Raw genomic sequence first — 15,774 nt, 5'->3', positions numbered from 1 at the left:
CAACACTGTAATACTCTAAAGCAGGAGTCAGTGAAGTACAGTCCAAGGGCCAAATTATGTCTACCACCTGTTTTTATAAATAAGATATTATTGGAACACAACCACACTCATTTGTTTATGTATTACTTTCACACTATAATGGCAGAATTTAGGTATAACAGGAACCATATGGCCCACAAAGCCTAAAACATTTACTATCTTACCCCTTATAGAAAATGCTTTTTTGAGCTCTGCTCTGAAGTATAACTATAAGCTGTTTGACTGTCTCCATGAGTCTATGTAAGGAGGTAAAAGGCAAAATAGGTTTCTCGTGTTTTATCTGTAAAAATAACTACTCATATAATTTCTCTGTGTACCTGAAGGTTTTTAGAGCCACAGATACCAAACATTTTTCTAGATCAACAGTTGGCTACCTTTTTCTGTAAAGGGCCAGAGAGTAAAGGTTTTAGAATATATTTTAGGATTTATGGGCCATATGATTTCTGTTGCAAGTCATGGCAGAATTAGAACTTAGATAGCCAGGTTCTAGAACCTGCACTCTTCACCACTAAAGATTAGGAATGTTGTAAAACCTGGGGAGAACCAGTTTCAATAAATGACTCTTCTTAAAGCAGTGTCCTGTGTTTCCATTAAACCAGATTAGAAATTTAGTCCTCATTTAAGAACTGTATGTGTAAAAATTTTCAGAGTAAAAGCATCAGATTACTGCAAACAAGTACTTCCCTCCAAGCAATGTTATATTTGACTATTCCCCTTGGGAATCTGCTTATAACTGCTATCTGTTTTTTACATTCCTTTAGTCTAATCTTAACACAGCAGCCAGAAGGATCTATTAAAAAATAAGTCAGCTCACATTGCTCCTCTACTGAAAACCTCCTGATTGTTCTTAATCTCACTCAGTAATAGCCAAAGTCTTCACATAGTTTTGCCTGGCAGGACCGACCCTCCCCAACATCTCTGGCTTGCTTCTTGCTACTCTCCCCTGGCTCATTAGGCTCTACTCACACTGGCTTTCTTGGTTTTGTTTAAATTGAACAGACTCCTGCCCCAGGGCCTTTGCACATGCTGTTTTCTCTGCATGGATTGTTCTTCCCTGAGATAGCTGTTTGATTCATTCCCTCATTTCCGCCTAATCTTTTATTCAAATGCCACTTTCTCAATGAGGCTTTCCCTGCAGGTACTTTCTCAAATGTTCAGCTCCCACATATATATCTCCTATTCCTACCTGATGCTTTATGGTTTTCTTTTTAGAACTTTTCACCCTCTGATGTATCATAATTTCTTTTTTATTGCCCATTGTCCCCATTGGAGTGTAAGCTTCACAAGAACTGGAAAATTGTCTGTTTTATTTAGTTATGTATCCCGTACTTAAGTAGTATTTAGAACATAATAGGTGCTCTTATCTTCAGTAAATATTTACTGAATGAAGTAATATGTTAGGGGTTTGGAGGGCAAGACTTTGTTTGAAAAAATAATTCTGCTGCCCTATCTGGTTTGGCTCAGTGGATAGAGCATTGGCCTATGTACTGAAGGGTCCCAGGTTCGATTCCGGTCAAGGGCACATGCCCAGGTTGCGAGCTCGATCCCCAGTAGGGCATATGCAGGAGGCAGCTGATCAGTTATTCTCTCTCATCATTGATGTTTCTATCTCTCTCTCTCCTTCTCCCTTCCTCTCTGAAATAAAATAAAAATACATTTAAAAATAATAATAATTCTGCTATTAAGACTTTGAAACCCCTTCTGTGTGAGTGAAAGGCTTGTAAGATAGGATATTAGTATCATTACTTGATGGTCACACCTATGTTCACTCTTTTATTGGCCTTGAACATTTTAAGTATGTCCCTTGGTAGATTATATCTTCTTGGTTTAATAACACTTGCCACTTTAAAAATCAATACTGCATTATGTTTTGTATATTTGGACAGATTGTTTTTGAAATCCATAAATCACTAAATCAGAAAAAAATATATATCTCTTTGGTGGAATGCCCTTGATTAGCTCAGAATGGAAAGAGAGAACCTGTCGTTCTTCGTCAATCAGCTTGGCACGTATTTAACAGCATGCAGTTACAGAGAAGGAGAGCTGTGTTGCCCTGGTCTAGCAAACCTAATTGTAGATAAATAAAAGAACAGTCATCCAGCATGAGGGAAAAGAAAGAAACCGAACTGCACAATGTTGTGTTTTTCCATCCATCAGCCTTCATTTGTCAGAGTCTGCCTGACAATCTAGGCCAGAGAAGTCAGGCTCTAACACAATATTGATTCCATTTCATTTTTCGTTTCTTGCTACCCTTCTTAGCAAACAGTGTGTATGTGAAATGAGAGATGATGCAGTCAATAGACATGTCCAGGGCACATTTATTTTAAAGGCTTACTTTGTTTTTGTCATCCCAGAAAGCCATATGGGTTTTTTTGTTGTTGTTGTTTGTTTGTTTCACTATAACATTGCCATTGTTAGCTCTTGCTGCAGTAACAAACAATCCCCAAACCCCAGGGATTTATAACAACAGATATGCATTATTCATTCATGTGTCTTCAGATAAACAACAGCTTTCTCTATACTAAGGATCATTATCAAGTTTTCTCATTCTAAATTAGGGACCTGTTCCAAATTTGTTATTCTAGAACCCAGACTGAAAGAGCAGTTTCTGCATGGTACATTATTCTTCTATGGTGGAAGATGGAAACTATAGGTACTAGAAAATCTTGAATTGCCCTTAAAGACCCAGCTCAGAGCTGTCATAGAGTCACTTCTGCCCACAGTTCATCAAAGCGAGGCATATGGTCAAGCCCAAAGTTGATGGAGAGGAAGGTATATTCACCCACAGGACAGCCATGTTCACAGAGTCAATGAAAAATAATGAACTAATAAACCAAAGTATTCACAAATGTATTAGAATTTAATTGATTCCCAGATACATTTTTTTACATTTCAACATCTCTGAAATTGAGGTATATCACACAATAGTGTCTACAAAATCTAATTGTTTTTTAAAGATTTCCTAGCAGTTCATAAAATAATAGTGAACCTTACAATCCATAATATCTTAGATTTAATAGAATAAGCTATAGATTTGGGTTATTGACAAAATAGTGAAATGGTAGGACATAGTCTTTACAAATAGGTAAAGTAAGTTAATGAGCATTTATGTTTGTTAAGGAAAAAGTTGTCATTTTTATCTAGAATTTCTTTGTTTTCAGTAGCAGCATGCATATCTCATTTAGAGCTGAATGGAAAACCATGCATTAGTAATAAATCATATCTCTCTATTCTTATATTCATATATGAATGTATATACCTATTTGTAGAACATCAGTTAGAATATGAAGTGTCATTCCATTGTACAAAACCTTTTTGTGGCTTCTCCACTAAGATGCTGAAGATGGTATAAAAGATCATTTTTTTCCTCTGGTTTTTGCCATTTACTCCTGCACCATTTATTTCTTCCCATTCCCCCACATTGGCTCTCCATGATGCCTCCAATTCCTGTCTTGCATAATTCAGATTTGCTCTTGCAATACTGTCTATTATCCATCACATTGTCAACTAAGTATATGAGCTGCTTCTGTTCCAAGCCTTTGCTTAAGTCTTTCTTCCCCCATGAGGTCTGTCCCTACCCTCATGTCTTTCAAACACAGAACTGATCACTTCCTTCTCTGTACCGCACTTTACATTGCATTTTTATGGTCCTTATACCTGTTATACTCTAAGTTTAATATGGGGTTGCTTGTCTGTATCCTACACAAAGGATTACCTTATACCTTGTAGTATTCGCAGTTCCTAGCCAACACGTTGAAATGTAGTAAATATTCAATATATGTTTGTCAGATGAATAAATGAACAAATGTTGGAACCTATATGCAAAGGCTGTTCATATCCTCCTTATATTGTCATATATATGTATATACATATATATTTATATATTCTAAGGTTAACAATCTATATATATACAGGCAGTCCTCAGGTTACGTCAGACTTGACGTACATCATTTCATGGTTACATTGCCATCTCCCATTTATTTGTAAAAAGAACGTTCCATCATTTCGACATATGTACATATGTGCTTTATGTTTTTTATTGTTTATTTACCACAAGTGAAGGTCAGGAATTGTTATCTTTCTTTTATATTTTTTTTACTGTTTCACTTCATTACTGCTGTGTATGTGCTCCATGTGAGTGACGTAGGTGCTTAGGTAGGTGGGTTCAGACTTAGGGCAAAAATCGCGTTATGTCGTGCCATAGGAATGGATCTCCAGTGTAACCCGAGGACCTACTGTAAAAGGCTAATATGCGAAATGTCCCCTCGGGAGTTGGACCAGGAGACCTGGAGTTTGATCACTCGCTATGATGTGCACTGAGCACCAAGAGAGGGTGGGGGGCGGGCACGGAACAAAGGAAAGCCCTGGCTGGCAGCCAGAAGGCCCTGATTGGCCCTGATTGCTGGCCAGGCCTAGGGACCCTACCTGTGCATGAATTTCATGTACTGGGCCTCTAGTAGGTAAAATAATGGAAATAGAAATAAGTTTAAAATAAATAAAACAAGGTAAAATGTATCTCTGTTAGAATATCCTTAGGATCTCTGTTAGAATATCCTTAGGAACATCAAATTTCCAGTTTTAAAAACATGTACAATGAACTTAATATTGAATTAATATAGAAATGTAATGTTCAATGAATCATTTCTTAGAAAATACAAATATATTAATTTGCATATGAATTGTTACTTTCACCCTCAAGGGTGTTGTCAAGTCTTTTTTCATCACTTACCATTGCTTCACTACTTCTCAGACTACCAACTTCCCAATATTAGTAATGCTATTAATAATAAATAAGTAAGACTGAAGGTGCTCAGAGAGTTATTCCATTTCAAAAAACCTATCAGGGCTGAATTTAAAAATACACCATGATATTATCTTAGTGAGCATTACTGAAGGTTTATTCCCTATAATCTAATTAATAAATATTATTTTCTTAAAATTATGCAGGAGATTGTAGTGAACTTTCAATACTATGATGAAAATAAAACACTATAAATCACATTATAAGGATCTTAACTCCTGGTGCACAATCTTACATTGCTTGTGATATATTCAAAATAAGACAGGGGAAAAACCTAGATGGAAATGTTCTATTAGAAGTGAGGGTTTTTTGTTGTTGTTGTTGAAATCCCATGAAGACTTTCTTGTCTGAATGTTCTTTGAAATTGAACATTTTCTACTTACAAAAACTGGCCACTATAATTAGCTCTGTTTCCATTTCAGTGGTGACCTCCTTTACCTTATCTTAAATCATGTAAAGATGTGAGACCATTTGTGAGATAAACTGTTTATTCCGACCAGTTCCCTGATCTGGATATTATCAGTCTGGCAATCATAAGCCCACACAAAGACACCCTCAAAGCATTTTAAAGACTATGTTAGAATTTCTTTCCTTTGCTATGGGAAGATACAGTATTTTATCTCAATTACACTCTGGAAGGATATTATAGAATGTATTGGAGTTAAAGAGGAGGAGAAAAATTAACATATTAATAAATATGACTGCCAGTTTTATCACATTCATTCACACATACACACTATGCACAGCAGAGTAAGGGATAAAGTGGAGGTTTAGTTGCACACTTGTTGATTGTAATCTCAACTTTGCCATTTGCAAGTTATCTTGGACAAATTGACTCAGTACCCCTCAATTTTGACATCTGTAAAATTAGATAACACCCTTTTTGTAGGAGGTGTTAGGAAGAAAATGTATGAAACACAGTGTTTGCCACAAAGTAAACTTTTTTAAAAATACATTTTTTATTGATTTCAGAGAGGAATGGAGAGGGGAGAGGGATAGAAACATCATTGATGAGATAAAATGATTGATTGGCTGCCTCTCGCACACCCCACACTGGGGATTGAACCCACAACCTGGGCATGTGCCCTGATCGGGAATTGAACCATAACCTCCTGGTTCATAGGTCAACGCTTAACCAATGAGTCATGCTGGCTGGGCTCACAAAGTAAACTTCTAACTACTCTATTAATATTACTACAGCAGTTAGTACCAGTATAGAGTAGTTTGTTGGCATTTTCAGCACAACTAAGGATTTTAGTATTTTTTTAATCTTTGAACAGTCATTTAGTTTGGCTGGGGGTTTTTTGTTGCTGTTTATTTGTTTTGCTTTTTTATTTTTTTATGTCAAGTTTTAATTGCATGGAGGGCTATCAAAATTTTAAAACTTATTTCATGCATGCTTCCATTTTCTCAGGATCATTATCTGCTATTTATGGTGTGTTTTTCTTACACTAATTTAAGAAAAATATACTAAAGGATATTTGAGTGAATTTCATTGGATACATAAGTTGACCCTTCACGCAATATTTGACCCTGAATAACTGACCTGCCTGTTAACTAATAAATTCACACCGCAAGTAAATATAGTGAGGTGAATTGTAGAAATGTATCTTCAAAATGGTCTTTCTAAAATGATTTTTCAAAGGTACCTGTAATGAGAGATCTAGTTCTCCAAAACAGTGCCAAGTAGAAGTAACCACAAATACTTTAGAGATGAATGTGGTTTCTCTCACCCATCGCTCTATTTCTGTAAGACCAGCTGTAAATCTCACCCAGGTACTTAAACTCGTCATTATTTCATTGAAAAATGAAGAGAGGACAATCATGGTGATGAAAGGACATGCTAATAGGAAGCATTTTTATAAATGGAAATGGTGTGACTTTGCAAAGCTCATTCATCCGAGGACTAAATCTAGGGCTAATTTGGTGGCCTGAAGGAGTATTTTACTTTCTGCAGGTACAAAACTTGGACATTTCACATGGCATGCCACCTTTTTCTTAGTCCATCTGGCAAGCACCTGCTTCGAACCCACAACTCTAAGTAGTATCTGGACTGCCCTAATGTCAGCCTTGTTGCTGTTTCTGTTCATTTGCCAATGAAAAATTCAGATGTTTATGTTCACTTCATAAGAGAATACCTTGTAGTATCAAATGCAGTCTCCTAATCCTGTTTATTTACCAGTGCCTTCTGAATAGTATGATCAATACTTTGCAATCTTTGGAACTATTTATTTGGAACTATTGAAGAGTAGGAGGAAAAAGAGAAAGATGTTAGTGCTAATCATTTGGCTGCATATGAGGAGCTTTGGTAAAATTATTGACTATTTATGGTCATTTTCTGAAGCTATATAATTTACAGTGGGTGCACTTATAAACAATTTTAAAGGAAAGAAGAAATACTCAACCTCCACCAAGCACACTCTGAACTTGACCTTGTTACTATTGGGTAAGATTTTTAAATAACTTTTAGAATTTCTTATCCTAGAAAATAAATTAATACTTATAATTTGTAGTTCATTTCTTTTATAATTATTGTCCCTAAAGTTGGTATACATGTATTTGTGTATATGTGTCTTGCACTTATACCCATTTACAAACAGGGTTAGTCCTAATGTTATGGATACTTTTAACCAAAGTGCCTGTCTCCCACTGTCATTTATTATAATCAGAACTGAAGAAACAATCTCTTTCAAGAGCTTGTGCTGAGCACCTACCAGTTGCAAGACATCCAACTGTGTCATATAAGATTATAGTCATTTGGGTTGAGGACTCCCAGCTCTGATAGTCTGAGAGAACAGATACAAACACAATATATAAAGGTAACAGTGGCATGAAGACACGTACACCCAGCAGTGCTGGGAGGCTACAGGGTAGGAGAAGGAGAAAGAGAGATATGGGTTAATCAGGAGTTGCTCTCTGGGGCATATTGCCCAGGCCTTGAGTGACACCTGACATTGATTAATCGATACTCCATCCTAGTGTTTAACAAGTGTTCCATCCAAAAAGTCTTCTGTAATATTTAACTTCACTTCCTTCAGCTTCAATTTATGCACATTTCTTTTGTTCTCCCAAGAGAGCTAGACAGAAGCCAGTAGCAAAGCACTTTATATTTCTATATATAAAGAGGTTTGTTTGTTTGTTTACTGTTTTTTCAGTCATACTTCAGTCTTCTCCAGACTAAGGGAAAACAAACACGTTTCTTAAAATAATTGAATCATTTCTGAAAAGATTTATTTCACTTGACTGCTTAATAATTAATAAGCTTTGATACTGTGCTTTAAGTGTTTAATCTTGGGAAAGAAACTTAATAATTTTTACAATGATGTGGAAAGAATTATTGGATTTCTATTTTGAAACAGAATTTTGGATCCCAAACACCAAATAGAATCCTGTTAAACTAATAACTTTGTAAAGTAAAATGAACATTAATATTGCTGAGTTTATGGATGCAAACAAAAGTATTAATCCTATTCATAAATTGTACTTTTCATTATTGCATTTTACTTTTTTGACAAATAGAACATTAGTGTCTGTTTCTCTGTGGAAGCATTACAATATAATTTAAGGTAACTTTGGATAAATTTCTAAAACTTTAGTCTGTTTCACAAAGACCTTTATTTCTTTTCTCTGCAGTTGAAGCTACTTTTTTGTGCTTCTATGTACCATGCAGAAATTGATCTGCAATACATGTGGAGTCTCCAAGGGTATAGTTAAATTTAGTAATTTTATTGCTAACTGTGAAGTTAATCTGCACTGTATGTGTTCTTTTCCTCAGGAAACTGAAGTAGCAGTTCAAGCTAAACAGCCGGATGTGGAAGGGATTTTGTCTAAAGGGCAGCATTTGTACAAGGAAAAACCAGCCACTGAGCCAGTGAAGGTAATGAAGCAACCTCTAGTAATATCCATTACCTCATAATGGGTTATTCTTCCCCTGTTGTACATTTGCCATTGGCGTGGTCTATTTATAATCAATGAAATAACTTGTAAAGAAATATTGGCCATACTGCAATAACAGAGCTGTCTTTTTGATCAACATATCCTATTTATATATTGTGATCTTAGGACTATTAACAAGTCATTGCATTAAAGGACTCATTTCTGTCCTGGTGCGCTGCCATCAATACAAAAAGTAGTCCCACCTTCAAGGTAGATTAAATTCTTTGAGGCTTTATTGCTTTGCTTGCCAGCCTTGATGCTTTTCATATCGTTTAGCTTAATTCAAAGCAAGCTACTGCATCATACTGTCTGTCTCCAACAGCTGTAAAGAAACACAATATGGTCCATGACCTTTCTTTTCTCTGTTGTTCTTTCTTATGAAAGAGGAAGCGGCATTTGGGATTCAGCACTTCATTGGGTCAAGAATTGTTAGTGAAATGTCATCTAATTGCTTCTCTCTTGGGTGAAAAAGCTGGCCTGGGAGAAAGCTTTCTACTTCTTTCCTTTCCCCGTGTACATTTGAAGCATCTGACACGTTTATTCATAGGTTATTACATGAGGAGAGGAATGGAAAGCCAGCTCAGTTTTCAAAAATAGCTAATCGATGGCTTCCACTTGCAAATGAGATTCCAGTGATAAATAGATGTTAGGTATGTGTTACCTTATTTTCTGTACCTGACCAAAATGATAATGGCTACCATTATGATGAAGGTTCCCGTGTGCCTATAATGGTGGCTGTTTATTGATCAGTCCTGATTTCTCTAGCTAATGTTGCAGGATGAGATTTAGTGAGCCTCCCCCTCATATTTAAAACTGCTCTAAAACATTGCAGGTCAATAACCTCATTATATAGACCTAGTTTATCCTTGCAAACAACATTACCATGACTTAGACACTGTCCCTAAGGTCACCACTTACACTTGGCCCAAGCTTCATTTCTAGAATATTGTTGCTTTTCTTTTACAAGGTGCTTTTTTCTTAGGTAAAGTTAAATTTTTAGCTTCAAAGTAATGTCCAAATACCAGATGCTAAAAGGCACCTGTTTCTCTAGAAATATCGATGGGCATTTATTGAGTAATACACTGTCCCACTCCTAACATCTGAAAGAGTAATAATTTGCATTTAGTTCCAAGCCAGGTCTGATGATTTTTATGAAGTAACAAAGTATTCAGTATTTATTTATTAATTTCATTTATTTATTTTTTTAAATCCTCAAATGAGGATATTTTTTCATTGATTTTTAGGGAGAGTAGAAGAGAGAGGGAAAAACAGAGGGAAGCATTGATGTGAAAGAAACATCAATTGGTTGCCTCTTGCACGAGCTCCAACCAGGGCCTGGGCCAGGGAGGAGTCTGCAACCGAGGTATGTGCCCTTGACCAGAATCGCCCCTTGGACCCTTTGGTCCACAGGCCCACGCTCTATCCACTGAACCAAACTGGCTAGGGCTGTGTTCAGAATTTAGATGAGAGAGCTAAGGAGGGTCCTGAAAATAGCAATTTCAGGGTTTCTGTTGATGCTCTAAGCTAAGCCAGCTACCTAGCAGACACCTTTCTTGGTTAACAGAGTGACTCCCGTGGCAAACACTGAAACAGAGAAATGGGCCATTTTGTAGGTCCACTCTGTCTACTCTGGTTTGATCCTCAAAGACGTTACGCAGGGTTTCTTAAAATTGTTACAGATTACAAATGTGCATTTAAATTGGCTTATACAGTTAAACCTTTGTAAAAGAAAAAACACACAGAGTTAAAAGTTTTAATTGAAAGTTGAGGACACTTTTATCAATTTAATTTTAATTATTTTTATTGAATTTATTGGGGAGACATTGGTTAATAAAACTATATAGGTTCTAGGTGTACAACTCTATAATACATCATCTGTATATTGTATTGTGTGTTCACCATCCCATCAAGTCTCCTTCTGTCACCATTTATCCACCACTTTTCCCTTTTCTACCCCCCAACCTACTTTTTCCTCTGATAATCACCATACTGTTGTCTATCTCTATAAGGGTGTTTTTTGGTGCTTACTTCCTTGACCTTTTTCACCCAGTCCCCCAATTATCTCACCTCTGACAGCTGTCAGTCTGTTCTCTGTATCTAGGAGTCTGTTTCTATTTTGATTGTTTATTTTGTGCATTAGATTCCACATGTCAATGAAATTATAAGGTATTTGTCTCGCTGACTGGCTTAATTTGTTTTCACTTTATGTAAACAATCCAAGCAATTGATTCTAACTTATCACATCGCCATTCATACCCTCAGCTCCTGGGCTACTTTAAGATCTGGGATCTGCCATGTATGTCTGAGAATATCTACTTTCTACTGCCACATTAATGGTGTAAAAGGGAAATTATCTTTCTGAAATCAAAGACAGAGCAAGGAGTTGTTAACTTTCCCTCTTTCATATCCCTTAAAACCTTTTTGGCAGAATCAGAACTCTTCTTTCTTTCCTCCTTTTCTCCTTCCCTCCTTCTGCATTTCCTCTCAAGTCAGCTCATTTGGGAGAAGCAGAACTTAAGTAAAACTCATTCCTGGTCTACCATTTATCCCTTTGGTTTGGAGAAGACTAAACACATCAGGTTGATAGTGACGGGCAATATTGAAGTTGGAGGTGTGGAGAAATAGTTGATTCACCTGCAACCTTTGCCATAAGCCATGTCCTTGAAAACACCTGAAATTTAGCTGGAGTTGGTGGTATCTTGAAACACTAGAAGCTCAAAAATGACCTCATAGTTCAGACCATGGAGCCCAGCAATACAGGGCTGCAAGCTGCTGGGACTATGTAAATCTCTGCATGGATTAAAAACAATATTTTTAAAGGTTAGGAATATTTTTCTGAAGAATTATCCATTTCTCTGATAGTCCATAAGCAAAGCCTGTTTTCAACATAAACAAAGTTTCAACTTTAATTTGTTACTAGTCTACCCAAACTTTTAAATTGTGCTACCTAATGCCTTTTCTCCTTAACTATCAGGTTTCTCACCCCTTAACAGAAGAAAAAAGGAACCCAGTAGTCAGCACAACATTTTAATGAAATAATTGTGTGTGTCTTTTTGGGGGGTGGGAGAGGTACATTTAGAAACTCTCATAATTATCGAGAAGAAAGGGATGTTCTCAAAAAGTAAAATTAAAACCCCTCTTGGTATGTATATAAGATGGAGTGTTTAAATGGATAATTAGTGTGTCCACTGATTGCAGACATTTTAATTAAGGACACATTAGAGAATGATTCTGTTTCTTAGTAAATTAACTGCCTATTGGCACCTCTACATTCTATATAAGACAGCCTGTGTGTTCAGTTCCTACACTCACCTGGCAAGCTGAGTCCTGTTTGGAAGCCTCACTCATCTGTGTTCCGTTATTTTGCTTTTTTTCACTTCATCAACTTCTCTAGGATTTCTTTAATTTTCAAAGGTGGTAAAATCTTAAGATAGTATGATCAAAGATATAAGCACCTTTATTTTGCTTTCCCTCTCCTCTCTCTCTCTCTCTCTCTCTCTCTCTCCCTCTCTCTCTCTCTCTCTCTCTTTCTTTTTCTATTTTCATTCCCCCACTCTCCTCCTTTTCCCCTCCCCGCCACATACACACACTTTTCTCATTTGATTTGTCAATTGTTCCATCATCTTAACTTCAAAAATTATTCAAGATTTTTAAATATGTTTTTATTGATTTCAGAGAAGAAGGGAGAGGGAGGGAGAAACATCAATGATGAGAGAGAATCATGCCCCCTACTGGGGATCAAGCCAGAAACTGGGCATGTGCCCTGACCAGGAATAGGTCGATGCTAAACCACTGAGTCATACTGGCCAGACAAATTATTGAAGATTTGTTGGATAAGTTAAATTGCTTAACATATTGCTTAAACTATACCTGTAGTAATAATATTTTATAATAATGCTATTTATGAAATCATTTTAATGTTTTATTTTCTGCAGATTAATGACTAGATCCTCAATAGTACCCAGTTTTGCAATTAAAAAGCAATAAAAATAACTGCCATGAATAGCAACAATATTGACAAATTCCAAAAAAATTAAGCCATTTGTTATTTTATTTTTTTTAAAAAATTAACTCTCTTCTGAACTTAAGCCTTTAGATGACATTTTCTTCAGTTCATACTTATTCTTTCTGTTTAACTCTTAACAGATATAAGTATTCCAGAATACTTGTGGATATTAGAACTGAGAGCATTAATGGAATTTTTAATGTCTTGGTTGCTTGCTGAAGTGATAAGATGAAACCAGATGGTTTGCTTTGCTAACTTTTTAGATTATTACAAAGACTAGCAGCCTAGTGCACCCTCTCCAATCGGGGACCCCTTGCAATCTGGGACTGCTGGCTTCTAACCGCTCACCTGCCTGCCTGCCTGATCACCCCTAATTGCCTCTGCCTGCCTGCCTGATCGCCCATAATTTCCCTCCCCTGCCAGCCTAATCTTGCCCCCAAATGCCCTACCCTGCCAACCTGATCTCTCCCCCAACTGCCCTCCCCTGCCAGCCTGATCACCCCTAACTGCCTCGGCCCCCACCATCATGGCTTTGTCTGGAAGGAAGTCAGACATCCGCAGATGGCCTGTCGACCAGGTCTAATTAGCATATTACCCTTTTAGTAGTATAGATAGATTACATAGGATAGGATTGCTTAAATTGGGGGGGAGCCTTTTTCAGCAAGAGGAGATCCCTATATCTGGACTGATAGCCAGCCATATGCACTATACTACCAAACTGGTCATGAAAAAATTGAACCGCTTTCTTACACCTTATACACAAACAGCTGTTGCCCTTAAAACCCCTTCTCAGCCCCTACCTTAGATTCTGCCTTTGCAGTTCACCCAGATTAGGTTATGATTGGTCGGTTTCTATGCCAGTCATCGTCAAAAGCTCCACCTTTTAGGCAGCCATTGGCTCCTGGAACTTCACCCAGATTTGATTCTGATTGGTCAGTTTCTATGCCAGTCAGCGTCTCTGGGCCTATCTTTGGGTCTGATCAAAGAGGCAGGGTTGCTCAGCAGCCCCCAGGAGGCCCAAAGAGAAACAGACCTTCGGCTGCTGGTGAAACTGGAAGAGAAAGAGATAGGCAACAGCTGATCAACAGCTGCCACGGAGGCTGGGTATCAGACCCTGCCTCTCTCTCTGCAGGCCCCTTTCTGGGCCTGATCCACAGCCCCCTTGGCAGTCAGTGCTGGGTCGCTGTGCCACACGGGCTTCAGTCAGTGCTGGGTCGCCACAGCAACCCAGCACTAACTTCCAGTTTGGTCGAGCCTTGGTCGTTATGGACTCTGGCGCTTGATATAGATATATAGATATAGATAGATATAGATATAGATATAGATATAGATATAGATATAGATATAGATATAGATATAGATATAGATATAGATATAGATATAGATAGATATTGGTAAAATTAATTTAATAATATATTTTATTACTGCTCTTCAATTCTTTTTAATTGTAACAGAAAAATAAGGTGTTAGGAGCCTTTTGTATTTGGCCAAAGGGTTCTACCCCAAACCTTAACACAAGCAATTGCTGTACACAAATGGTCAAGAGAACAGTTATAATCTTCCAGGCATCATTTCCTCCATTATAAGCTGCAAAATGACAACATCATTAGTCATTTTCAATTATAGTCATTCACAACCAGGGATGTATTATTTTCCCAGCTGTTTTGTTGTTAATTAACTAGATTAAGCTATGTGGGTGTTTTTTTTCTCCCAATAAATGTGTTCTACTGCCAACAAACATTTTAGCATTTCTAAGAACTTCTTTAGGGCTTGTGTGGGTTTTGGGTTTTTTTTTTGCTTGATAATTTTTAATATACTACTCACAGCAGAAGTGTCTACTTGGTCAAAGTGTTGCCCAATTAAATGTAATTATGACAATATTTGGCTTTATAAATCATCTGTCAGGCATATGATCTTATTTGCCTGGTAAGCACAATTCTATGTCAGTGGTAATAGAAAAAGTTGGGAAAAGAATTACAAAAAGATAATAAATATTATAAAGAATTTATAATTTATTAATACATGAGTAGCAGAATTTCATTTTTTAAAATTCAAGTTTGCTTTACAACTGAGGAAAAAGTCTTAGACTATGAGAGGCTGAATAAATGTTAATCATTCTTGAATATAAGGCGTGCCCTCACTTTTCCCATTGAGAAGATAAAATTTATAATAAATTTTTGAGCAACTTGTAGACATACACACTTAGAAATATGGATGAGATTGCCAAATGTTTAATTATATTTAATTTTTTAATGGAGCAGCATGTACAAATTTGAAATCTCATATTTTATAAAATAACACACTGATTAGAAATATTGATTTTACCAAATTTATATTTTATGAAGTGAGTTCATTCACATTATTCATATGTATATTCCAGAATTCTAGAGCTCACCATTTTCCAAGTTATTTAAAATATGGCACTGAGTCCCTTTATGATGCTGTTAAAGTTCTATATCTAACTACAGCTAGCAACATACCTATAATCAAAAGTTAGGATTACTTTGCTTACTGCAGCAAGGGAGAAAGCTCTCCAAAAACTGTTTGGAATCTCAGTTAAAAGGGCACTGGTAAGAGCTGTTTAGTGGGTTTGGCTGGTTAGCACATTTTAAAGATAAATTAGAGAAGTGGAAGCCATTTCTGGATTGGATGCTGTCAAGAAACAAAGTCAGTGTGGCTCTAGAAGGTGAGGGGATTAAAGCAGGGCAGAGTGGCCTTGGCTTTGTCTCATTCCGAAAATGGGGTGGCCCTATCTCTGGCTAGTTAATTTTCTGTGACTGTCTTTTGTGTTCAATTGAGATCATCACTCATCTAGCTTAGATAGATGCCAGTTACTAGCTTAGATAGCTGCCAGGGCCGTATTTCACTTCCTCGATGTTACCACTTGAATTTTTATCCCCTCCCTCACTGCCCATTCATAAAATATTTGGAAGTAATCTTTTCATGTTTCTTAGATATTTACTATTTATCACCTCATCTGAATAACATCTTG

The 15,774-nt window shown here is 36.7% G+C and overlaps 1 protein-coding gene across 2 annotated transcripts in view; it reads left to right on the top strand.

Annotated features, from left to right (window-relative positions):
- DMD (dystrophin) overlaps positions 1-15,774 on the top strand; it is a 1,914,059-nt gene that overhangs the window by 1,121,239 nt on the left and 777,046 nt on the right. For both annotated transcript variants that reach the window (XM_054720874.1, XM_028129748.2), the window contains exon 44: positions 8,616-8,717. In XM_054720874.1, coding sequence (XP_054576849.1) covers positions 8,616-8,717 — 102 coding nt within the window. The remainder of the gene's footprint in view (positions 1-8,615; positions 8,718-15,774) is intronic.

This window comes from Eptesicus fuscus, chromosome 1 (genome assembly GCF_027574615.1).
Source record: "Eptesicus fuscus isolate TK198812 chromosome 1, DD_ASM_mEF_20220401, whole genome shotgun sequence".
Taxonomy (NCBI): Eukaryota; Metazoa; Chordata; class Mammalia; order Chiroptera; family Vespertilionidae; genus Eptesicus; species Eptesicus fuscus.
This window is presented reverse-complemented; position numbering and strand designations above follow the sequence as displayed.